This window comes from Giraffa tippelskirchi, chromosome 8 (genome assembly GCF_054371585.1).
Source record: "Giraffa tippelskirchi isolate mGirTip1 chromosome 8, T2T-mGirTip1v1.2.pri, whole genome shotgun sequence".
Classification (NCBI taxonomy): Eukaryota; Metazoa; Chordata; class Mammalia; order Artiodactyla; family Giraffidae; genus Giraffa; species Giraffa tippelskirchi.
This window is the reverse complement of record NC_137282.1, coordinates 62,456,609-62,468,135: the sequence shown is the minus strand read 5'-3', so window position 1 is coordinate 62,468,135 and position 11,527 is coordinate 62,456,609. Positions and strand designations below refer to the sequence as shown.

At 64.0% G+C, this 11,527-nt stretch overlaps 1 protein-coding gene across 5 annotated transcripts in view; it reads right to left on the bottom strand.

Annotated features, from left to right (window-relative positions):
* Nucleotides 1-859: 859 nt before the first annotated feature.
* Nucleotides 860-11,527, bottom strand: part of SLC12A7 (solute carrier family 12 member 7) — a 40,114-nt gene continuing 29,446 nt past the window's right edge. For 4 of the 5 annotated variants that reach the window (XM_081522243.1, XM_081522240.1, XM_081522242.1 and 1 more), the window contains 7 exons: nucleotides 8,363-8,558; nucleotides 8,026-8,195; nucleotides 7,651-7,782; nucleotides 7,061-7,168; nucleotides 6,510-6,688; nucleotides 2,853-2,986; nucleotides 860-2,580 (listed from right to left, as the gene is read on the bottom strand). In XM_081522243.1, the coding sequence (XP_081378369.1) occupies nucleotides 2,489-2,580; nucleotides 2,853-2,986; nucleotides 6,510-6,688; nucleotides 7,061-7,168; nucleotides 7,651-7,782; nucleotides 8,026-8,195; nucleotides 8,363-8,558 (1,011 nt within the window). In that variant the 3' untranslated portion in view covers nucleotides 860-2,488. Of the gene's footprint in view, nucleotides 2,581-2,852; nucleotides 2,987-5,959; nucleotides 5,975-6,509; nucleotides 6,689-7,060; nucleotides 7,169-7,650; nucleotides 7,783-8,025; nucleotides 8,196-8,362; nucleotides 8,559-11,527 lie in introns of all 5 variants that reach the window. The other variant, XM_081522239.1, reaches the window with a different exon arrangement.

Below are 11,527 nucleotides of genomic sequence, written 5' to 3'. Positions count from 1 at the left end.
CAGGGTTCTCAGTGCGGAGGCGGGGTGCTGGCCAGCAGGGGAGGCACCCGGGAGGCTGAGGGGTCACGTCCTACTCGGAGCATTTTCTGTGACCTGAGCAGACTGCGCCCGCCCAGCTTCTCACTACATTACCCCGTCGCTGCCCCATCACCCACACATGTCTCTGGCACTGCCGGCTCTGTGGCCCGAGGGGCAGCTGACCGTGATGCCTGTCTCTCGCAGCGGGATGCTCTGGGCTCCCCGCGGGCAGCTCAGCACCGCACCATCTCAGGACTGACCGGCGCCATCAAGAACACGTGCACCCTGCCCACCCGTGCTCCCACGTGGGGACAGCTGAGCAGGGAGCAACACGCTCAGACACGCCTTCGTGGAGTCTGTGTCCACTGGCTATTGTGTCCAGCAATGAACCTGCTGGGTCACCCGGCTTAACCCTGAGAAGCAGCAACAGCAGCCCCAGCAGTCTCTCCGCGTTCGGGCAGCACCTGCTGCTCTCCCTGTCTCGGGTCCCCCTCTCGGGCAGGAGGGCCACCGCAGCCCCAGCCCGCGTGTCTGAACAGAGGGCCCCTCATCACTGTTCTCTCCCGATTCTCCCGGGGGATTATGGGCGGAGTCACCCCAAGGGTCAGCAGGACCTCACGGCCGGGCTGCCCACCCGGGTCTGGGGACACGGGACAGCACCCTGTAATCTGCCGTGGTTACTCTGGTCTCTTTACTTCTTTCAGCCAGTTCACACGGTTACTCTTCCAGCACCTGGGTTTGCCCTGCTGATCAGACCTAAAGTCAATTCCAAGAGAAGCAGGGGGTAGCTCTGAGTGTTTCATTTCTAGGCTGAACAAGTCACGTGAGATCCTTCAACACATTTGGATTCTATACAATTTTATTCTTCTGCTAACAAAATGATACAAAGAACCTAAAAAAGGGAAACAAGAAATCAACTTTAAATGGCTTGTGGTTCCAAGGCTGACTATGGAAAGGCTGCCGGTGAAGACAGGGCAGGGGGCTGCATGCACCTGCTGCATGCCAGCCGGGGTCACGTGACTCAGGAGCGGGACCGTGGGCCCTCCCCAGACGCAGGAGGGGGGCCGGAAGCCACTGGGGTGGGTTTCACTGCCAAACTCCGCCCCGAAGCAGACCCCTGCCCACCCGCGGCATTTGGCACTAGCTATGGCCGGAGAAGGCAATGGCACCCCACTCCAGTACTCTTGCCTGGAAAATCCCATGGACGGAGGAGCCTGGTAGGCTACAGTCCATGGGGTCGCTAAGAGTCAGACACGACTGAGCGACTTCACTTTCACTTTTCCCTTTCATGCACTGGAGAAAGAAATGGCAACCCACTCCAGTGTTCTTGCCTGGAGAATCCTAGGGACGGTGGAGCCTGGTGAGCTGCTGTCTATGGGGTTGCACAGAGTCGGACACGACTGAAGCGACTTAGCATAGCATAGCATAGCATGGCCGCTGCACGCTGCCCAACCACCCCTCGGTGCATCCGGAAGCTTAGCCCTGCCTGACCTGAAATCCACGGACCAGGCCAATTCCTTGGGAGCCCACAAAAGCCAGTGACAGCAAGGCTGGGCTGTTTGGGGCCCCTTCCATCGAAGCGATCTCCGTACGGACAGCTTTTGTCAGTGAACCCCTTGCCCCTCAGTGTTTAAATAAATAAATAAGCCGTAAGGAAAGTGAGGCACACAAGTTACTCCAACAACATACAGTGGGTGTGATGACGTGTGCAAAGTGCAAACACAGTCCAGGTCATTGGAAGGTGTCGTGTCAGCGGCCTCAACACAGCTGGGACCACCTGTCAGCGCTCTGAACGTGGCTCAGACCACCTGTCAGTGGCCCAAATGTGGCTTGGTGCCACGGCTACAGCCTGTCCTGCCTCCAGTGTGAGGAGTGGGAACTGGGCTTGCGGGAGCAGGTGTGCGTCAGACGCTGGTGCGTGCAGGGCTCCACGTCCTGAAGGTGTCCCCACCATCGCCTGCTGTTTCCTGGAGCCTAAACCCAGGCGGGGCTGCAGCTGGGTGAGACCCGGCGCCCAGGGCCACCCTGGGTCTGTGCGGCTCCTCGTGGGCGCCTGGGGGCGGGGCTCAGAGTAGCCCTAACTGCGCAACAGCCCGAAGGTACAGCCTGGGGAGTCAGTTCTGAGAGTCCGTCTGGGGGCTTCATGCCTTGCTGGGCCACACGAGGCGGCCGCCGCATTCCAGTCTCTGCCAGCCTCCTAGGGGGAAGGGCCCCTGGGGGTGGACACAAGAAAAATTTGAGTGCACGCCGGCACTCGGCCTGGACAGGAGTACCCGGTGGCATTCTAGAAACTTCCACGGGATGTCAGTGCTGGTCAGAGAGCTCTGCGGCCCCACCGGCATGGCCGCCCAGTGGTTCAGTGCTGGTCAGAGAGCCCTGCGGCCCCACTGGCACGGCTGCCCAGCGGTTCAGTGCTGGTCAGAGAGCCCTGCGGCCCCACTGGCATGCCTGCCCAGCGGCCCGCAGGGCACTAGGAGTAGATGGTGACCACCTCCCGGCCGCTGCCCCTGACCAACAGCACCCTGTTCAGCCCCTCCGTCAGGACCTCAAGGAACTCCATGTCTGCAGTGGGGCCGAGTTAAGGACACAGCCGACCTCACCACGCATGCAAAGGGCACACCCGACTTCCCAAGAGCCGTGTTGCCAGGACTCGGCCAGAGGCGGAGGAAGCTGGGACCCAGGTCCTTCAGGGGCGGGAGACTGGGGGAGGGGAAGGGGCCCTGTCTGCCCGCCAGGACCCCACATCCCGGGCTGCCCAGGCCGATCCTCAGCCCACAGCAAGGGTGCCTCTGCTGAGCATGGCAGTGGGGCGTGACCCTGCCAGCAAAGGATACAATTCTCGTCCCCCTGCCGGTTCTTGGGGGGCCCTGGCATGTTCAGCAGGACCAGCTGGGCGTCCTGGGACTTGTCGAGGACGACGCCATTGAGCCTCACAGCCGTGTGCATCCTCCTCACATTGGACTGGTTCCTGGGGAGGGAGACGGTCACTCACCACCTCCAGCCACGTCCTGGGCCCCGGGCTCAGGCCCACTTGGCTCCCATCAGAAAGGGTGGGTGGGCACAGGTCAGACCCGCCGTGCAGAGAGGCCCTGAGGCAGTGAGTCCACGGGGGGCTGTGACGACGCCCAGGGGAGCTGGTCTCCATGCTCCAAGCGTGGCCGCGGGGCGGCACGGGGCAGCCCACCAGCGCACAGGGGAGCCCACCAGCTCGCGGGGCGTCTCCTGTGGAGGCCCCTGCTCAGGGCCGGGTCAGCCTTAAAGGCTGCCGCTCGCTCCTGCTGACGTGGGCTGGGGTCCAGGGGACTGTGCAGAGGACAAGTAAGGGGAGGTCTGGCCCTCCACCTGCTCCCAAGGCCGGAGGCCTGGGAACAGGGCCACTGACTCAGGCGCAGAGCGCAGCCACGGGAGGCCCACCCAGATGCCGCCACTCTCAGCCGACCGCTGAGGGACGAGCTTTCGCCCGCCGTGACTGGACCCCGTGCCCGTGTCCTCCTGGCCTTCCATCTCCACTCCCAGGAGCAGGCAGAGCAGCCACAGGGCACCTAAGGGTCCTGGGCAGCCCTAAGGGAGGGTCCCCAGGGGAATGGGCCTGGGGGTGCCCCCCGCCCTCCTGGGCCCCTCCCCAGAGAGCTGCCTTCCAGGATGCACGGAGCGACCACTCGCCTCACGGCGCTTTCAGCTCCCTGCGTGCTGGGTGCTTGAGCACCTCTGCCAACTCCAGGGCCACACACGGGAGACGCGGCTCAAAGGTCACCTGTGGCCCTGAACTGAGAGGGACGGGCAGACAGAGGCCACCCCAAGAGGGGTCAGGGAAAGGCCCGCGGAGGAATCGTGGACCACAGCCTTTGATCAACACAGCCCTTTGGCCAAATAAAGCCAATTACAGCTGCCAATTACCAGGAGGGACGCAGGGAAATGGAGCCCTTGGTCTCCTCTCTCCAATTTTGTCTGATAAAATTACAGGCCGGGCCTCTGTCCACAGCAGTCGGGGGTCTTTTGTTATAAGAACCATGAATTAGTTGCTGGGATGGACCACAATTACCAGTGTGTTTGGGGGCAGTGACCCCAGGAATGTGCATGTGCTATTAAAGGGTCTCTCTGGGTTAAGGGTCTGAAAACACATATAATCTAAAAATCAGGAGGCTGGGTCTGGACAGACCCGCGCCTCCAAGATGACAGGCCCCGTGGAGGGCGGAGGCCGGGCGGCCCTTGAGTGTCCAGGACGCAAACAGAGACCAGCTGTGAGGCCACGGACGGGGACAGGCGGCCGGGAGCTAAGCCTGGCGGGGGGGGCACTCAGGCTGCGGCTGTGGCTCGGGTGGGGGGCGGCTGGACACACGGAGGACTCGGGGCCAGTGTGGCCGTGGAGCTGGAAATCAGATCCCCGCTCTGGATGGTGGCCCAGAGGACACTGGTGACCCACACACCTGGTTCATGGGGCCCGGGGAGCCCCCTTGGGGCGGTCACGTGTCATCAGCGGGCTAACCGCCCACTTTCTAGGAGTCCCTCCAGCCGACTCCAAGGAGGCGCCTGGGGGAGGCCCTGTCCCTGAGCCCGCCTCCCATGCATCCTGCTGACCCCACCGGGCACACACGGGGCGCAGGCCCAAGGCTCACACCGCCTTTTGCGGGGACGCCCGCTCCTGTGTCCACAGACTTGTTTTTGTCTTTCAGTCAGGAGGCTTTACATGGAGGGCACTTTAAATTTACGAGAAAACAGCAGGCAGCAATGCTCAGCCCCTGTGTTCCCGGCTCATCTGCGTGTCCTGGCCCCTCAGTGCAACTTGCTCGGGTTTAGGGGCTGGAAGTGCAGTCCTGAACCCAGTGGCTCTCCAGGGCACGCGGCTGGGGCTCCCAAGGGAGGGAAAACAGCCTGGAAGTCACAGGGGACCCAGGGCAGACAGAGACACAGACAGACAGCAACCCCCAGCCTGGAGCTCTGGCTCCAGAGGTTCACCCACAACCCTGCCCACGAGACTAAAGGCAGCCGCTTCCTGGGAGCAAGGGGTGCCCGGCGCCAGGCAGACGGGAGGACATGCTATCCAGGCCGAGCCGGAATGCGGAGCCTGAACCCCTGGCCCCAAGGGACGTGGGTGAACAATCCCTGCAGTTTCGGGCACAGCCAGCCTCTGCTCTGCTGCAGAGCCGCTCAGGGCCGCCCCGTCTCGGTCCTCATGCGCTACCCAGAGAAGGAATCTCGGGTATGCGCCCTGAGCGGCTCTGCACAGAGGGAGCAAACTAAACAGGGAATTACCGAAAGCCAGGGCGGGGGAGCACACAGACACGCACATACAGATCAGATGCATGTACACGGACAGGCAGATACACACACACACATATGCACACAGGCCAGGCACATGGACACGGACATGCACACGCACACACACAGACGTGCACACAAACACACACAAGGACATGCACACAGGCCGGGCACAAGTACATAACGGACACATTCACGCACACACACAGACCAGGCACATGTACATGGACATGCACGCACACAGGTCAGGCATATATGTATACATCATGGACACGTACATACACACACACACACGGACACACACACAGGCCAGGCACATATCCAAAGACACACGTACACTCACACGGACAAGCACACAGGACAGGCATGTGTACATGGATGCACATACACAGACGTGCACACAGGCTAAGCACATATACACAGACATGCACACACACAGGACCGAGCACACACATGTATTTGAGCACACCCACACATGGGGCCAGGTAAATACGCAGGGACACATGCACGCACAAGGCCAGGCACACACACATACTCACGGGAACACCCACACCCTGGGCCCTGCACACACACACGGAGCTGTGTACACACTCGGGCATGCACACGCGGTTCATGGGGGTTGTGCGTGCAGCGCATGCCAGGCAACCATGTCTACGAGGTCCGGGGTAAGGGGGTAACTTACAGGTTTCCCCATTCTCTACACGGGAGAGAAAACAGAGAGCGTGTTACTTCAGGACACACAGCATACGTCACCCAGCTCCCCGCTCCCCCAGGCTGCCCTTTCTCAGCTGACAGTGTCCTTCTTGACGGGACGGGCCCCTCAGACCCTAGGGCTCCATGGCTCAGCTCCACCGCCCAAGACTCTGGAGACGCTGTCCTGGCCTCCCACCCAGGACCCTGCACCCCCCAGATCCAGCCACACCGCGCACTGACACCGGGCCAGCCCCAGGCCTCTCAGCTCAACGCCACAGCCGTGAGCCAAGCAGGGCGTGGGCCCCAGGTGGAAGGGCAGCCGGAGTGTCCCCGCTGGGGTCTGACCCTGACCTCTGGGTGCTGGGACCCCCGCCAGGAACACCAACGGCAGCCTCCCTGGCCTCCTCACCCACGTCCCCACTAACTGCACCCTGGGCTGGCAGCCCCCAACTCAGGGGCCATGTGGGCTACGGATCCTGATGGACAGCAGGGGGCCCCCCAGCACCCCCTAGCTGCGGTTGGGGCAGCATGACACTCACGGCTTCAGGCTGAAGAGGTCCTTGAACCCAGACACGGTGGCGTCCTTGTTCCGATGCTTCTCAGCAACCAGCTTCTCCTTCGTCCAGGTCATCTGCACCCTGTCGGGCGTGGACGGGGCCTGGGTCCTGGCGGCCATGGCTGAGTGGGAAGCCGTGTTCCTGTCGTGGATCAGCTGAGCCTGGCAGGGGTGGGGAAGCGCAGCCTCACTCACCGGCCCGCACGATCGCGGGCACACACGGCTCCCGAGAGCGCAGGGCTGGCCCGGGGCCACAATGCCCTCCAGGACAGGAGCCAACCCCTCGTGGGAAGAGAAGCCGGCTGGCCCCACCAACCCCAGACAGACATGGCGACACGGCCCCTGAGCCCAGGCCCACGAGAGCGTGACCTCGACCACGGCCGAGAGGGGAGGGGGAGGACCAGGTGTGGAGGCAAAACGCCCAGGTGACCTTGAAACCCCCGGCCTGAGGGGTTCCCGGGGTCCAGAAGGACCGGCCCGTGTGGCGGGGTAGACGCAGCGCACGTTGTCTGGGCGCCCGCGGGCCCCACACACCTCCCGCTCCCGCTCCGTCTTGGACAGCTGCATCTGCTTCAGCATCTGCGACCGCTGCTCCATCATCAGCGTCCTCTCGTAGGTGAAGGCCGAGATGTCGTTCTCCACCTGCGGGCCCGAAGCACGAGGCTGACCCCTGTCCCCTGACAGTGGGCACAGAGCCTGGCCCTGGTGTGCCCACCCCAGGACGTGTGGCCGTGAGCGTGCAGTCACGACTGAACTCCCTCGCCCCTCCCGGGGCCGTGGTCGCGGACACGTGAGAGGCCCGCCCACCCACACAGGACCGAGGGGAACCTCTCACTGGCCGCGGGGCTCGGACCCCCTGACTAGTGGCCAGTCCCATGGTCACGTTCAGTCCAGCTGAGTCTGCCCACCGTGAACTCACAGCGCAGTCACCCACAGGGAAAGCTTCAGGCAAAGCTACACTGAGGGACTCGCTGCAAACCGCCCAGCCCTCCTTGAAGCCAAGGTCACAGAGACAGAAGAAGCCCGAGACGCAGCCATCCCAGAGCACAAGACGGACTCTGAGGATGACTCGACCCTGGGCTGTGGGGATCGGAGGACCCCGCCCAATGTCCGCCGGCCCTCACCATCTCCACCACCTCCACCTCAGCGCTGATCCGCAGGTGGTACAGGAAGGTCTGCAGGTCCTTCTTCATCTGGATGCTGTTGTCGTCCACCTGGGCCACCGTGAAGATGCGCATCTGACACCTCCTCCACACCTAGGGGGCGGGGCCGTCACTTCTGCCTGCTGCCACCCCCGACCCCACCCTCGGGTGACCCCACCCCCACGAGCCCTCCCTGGGGTGACCCCATCCCCCAACCCCACCCTCGGGTGACCCCGACCCCCGACCCCTCCCTGGGGTGACCCCACCCCCACAAGCCCTCCCTGGGGTGACCCCGACCCCCGACCCCACCCTCGGGTGACCCCACATTCTCCCTCTCCCGGTGTGCACCCCCCTCACCTTGTGCTGCCGTAGCAGGAAGGGCAGCAGCATCAGCAGGCCCCCATCGTGGACGATCCACCAGACGTCGATGTGCCCATCGCTGAAGCGCTCCTGGTTGTGTGGGAACAGGTCCACGTTCTTGGCCACCAGCAGGGCCTGCTGTGCGGCCGTGGTGTCGCGCACGGTGTCTGCAGGGAGGGGCGGGTCACGGGTCACAGGGCCGCGAGACCAAGCCCTCTGGGGCTGCCGGGGAGCAGCCGGACGGTGGAGGGCTGGGGTGGTGGGCTTGAGGTCTGGAGCCGCCCCCTGGGAACCGTGAGCCCCCCTCCGAGTGGGGCGGGGCCCGCGGACCCACCAACAAAGTTCCTCCAGGAGGAGGGGTTGTCCTCCCGCTTCCAGGCCCTGGGCCAGCCCACGAGCACAGTGTTGTGCTTCATGGCCCCCAGGCCAGCCGACTGGATCAGGTGCGACATGCCGTCCCGCAGGCTGGACGACACCACCAGCTGGCAGAAGCCCTTGGTCTTCTCGGTGCTCATCAGGGCCCGGATGTTCTGCGACACGGGAGGGCGGGCAGGGGTCAGCAGGGGGCTGGCGGGGCCCCATCACCCCCACCCCGGGCACCGGGCAGGTTCCACGTGGACGTCACAGCCTCACACGCGGAGGCCGGAGGCTGAGTGGCCGGAGTCCAGGCCAGGGCTCGGCGCACTCGGGGCTGCCTGTGGGCACGTGTCCACAGGAGCACAGGGGCGAAGGTCATCACTGGGACCATGTGGTCACGGCTCCAACCACTGTGCATGGACACCCTGCCCCAGCTCCTGCTCCTTGGAGGCCTGGCCAGCACACATCGGGCCCAATGGCTCCTCCTGGAAGCCTGCGGAGCTGGCAGTTCAGGAGGGACAGGCCGGCCTCCCAGACCGCACGCCAGACCCCGACAGGGGCAGCTCGATGCCCAGTGAGGCCACATGTGCAGGGACCATGGGAGGCCTTCCATCCAGACGGCACGGCCTGCGCCCGCCAGCTGCCTCCCGGCCATGCTGACTGGCCCTCGGGGGCCTGGCGTGGGCCCCGCCCAAGCAGGAGCACGGCCCCGCGAGGCCTGGACGCTGGGCCTCTGGCATCAGAGCTGAGACAGCCAACCTCCCTTGTCCTGAGCCCCTGCTGTGGGCACTTGTGACAGACACCCGGGGAACTCACACCGAAAAGTCTCCCCTTGACAGCACGCCCCCCTCGACCACCCAGATGTAAGCGGCCACCTGTGAGGGTCCCAGCAGCTGGGACATGGCCCAGGGCCGCCTCGGTGCAGCCGCACCACCGCTCAGGATCCCTGGACATGCACTCCCAGAGACCCGCCCAGGGGTCCGGCTGCACTGCTTGAAGGGCTCAAAGGCCACACATTCCAGCTCGGAGACCGATGGCTGCTCAGGTCACAGGCGGGAGTGTGGACCTGACACTGTGGCTTCGAGGAGCCCCCGTGGTGTCCCGAGCAGCAGCGCCCCGGGGCCTCAGAGAGCAGCCCCACGCCGAGCCCGAGGGTCCACGGTGAGCCCTTCTGCCCCAGGAGACGGGCCTCACCCACACTCCCCCCACACCCCAGCTGGCCCTGCGCTCACCAGATCATCTGACGTGGGCCCCTCCATCCCCCAAGTCCCCCAGGAACCAGCAGGGTCCCCCCCTCCAACTAGGCTGTCGCTTCCACGAAGGGCTGACATACAACGTGTCAAGGCAGACCCAAGAACACTGCCCAGGATTCTGCCTGCAAAGCTGCGTGGGTGCACCCAGCAGGCATGTCCAGCACAGCAAACCTGGGCACCTGACCACGCCTGCTGGACACCTGGGGCAATCCCCAGTGGGGCTTCTGCTTCCCTCAGCAGCCCCAGCATCCAGCCACCGGCTTGGGATGGAATGGGGCCCTTGAGGAAGAGATGGAAGAGCACCCGAGTTGGGAGGCCTGCCTCTCCATAAACCATCAGAGAGACCAGAACCACACCTGAGACCCGCCTCTCCATAAACCATCAGGGAGACCAGAACCGCACCTGAGACCCGCCTCTCCATAAACCATCAGGGAGACCAGAACCACACCTGAGACCCGCCTCTCCGTAAACCATCACGGAGACCGGAACCGCACCTGAGACCCGCCTCTCCGTAAACCATCACGGAGACCAGAACCGCAGCTGAGACCCGCCTCTTCATAAACCATCACGGAGACCAGAACCCCCTCTCTGACCGGTCTCAGGGGCATCTGGAACCACCCCCACACCAAGGATGGTGGATTTCATGAACAAAACTCAGAGCTCCTCCATGAAAGGAGCCCTGTGCGGCCACTGAAACGCCACGAGGACCTGCCTACTGGGAGAGCGACGGTTAAAAGTAAAATGAGTCTGCGGAGCAGCATTTCCCCAGAGTCGTCTGTTTAAAAACAGCAGCAGGGGAAGGGCTGGAGGGACATGCGCTGGGTGACAGCGCTTGGGTCTGGAAGGGGCGCCGTGAATGTAGCTGTGTGCGTGCCATTTCCGGCGGCACTGAGCTCTGACCCCCCCACCCACGCAGTGCTGGGCCAGACGCCCACCTCCCCACCCGTCCCCAGAGACGCTGAGGGGACAAAGGGGCCACGATCACAGACAGAGGAGATGCTCTTTGGCACACGGCCCCACACAAGTGCAGCTGGAGGCCACCCCGGCACTCTGAGCACAGAGCCAACCCCCACCTGGGCGTGGGGGTCGGGTCTGGAGTGTCTCACACCAGACGCAGGGGCTGTCCAGAAGACAGCGCCAACACACGGAGGCCGCGCTGCCGGCAAGGACGACACACAGCATCCGCACCAGGATCGCGGCCACGGCCACAGACAACCCTGGGGTCAAGCCCACGGCCACGCTCCGGAGTCTGCACCCACGGTCACAGCCACAACCCTGGTGTCTGCACCCACGGTCATGGCCACAACCCCGGTGTCTACACCCAAGGCCATGACCCAGGCGTCTACATCCATGGCTCATGGCCACGGCCTCAGTGTCTACACCCAGGGTCATGGCCACAACCTTGGTGTCCACACCCAAAGTCAGACACAACCCTGGTGTCTACACCCATGGCCCACAGCCACAACCCAGGCTCATGGCCATGATCTCGGCATGTATGCCCAGGGTCACGGCGATGACCCCAGCGTCTACACGCACGGCTCACACCAACAGCTGCCATGTCAAACCCCTGGGTCACGACGACCCCAGAGAGGATGGCTGGAGGCCCTGCAGACGAGGAAAAGGCCATGGCACATCCCCAACAAGCTGCATCAGAGGCACTGGCCCCTGGGCGGGCCCCCGGGGCTGGCTATTCCGCCACCGAGGACAAGGGTGGACGCCTCGAGATACACGGGCCGTGACCCTCCGTCCGAGAGGCCGGGCCTGCCCCAGGTGCAGCCTGGTTTACAAACACACAGACAGCAGGGCTGAGCCAGACACACCAGGCAGCCCACACGCGGGTACAGCAGACAAGGGCGCCCACCCAGGACTCAAGACACACACCGCGGCTG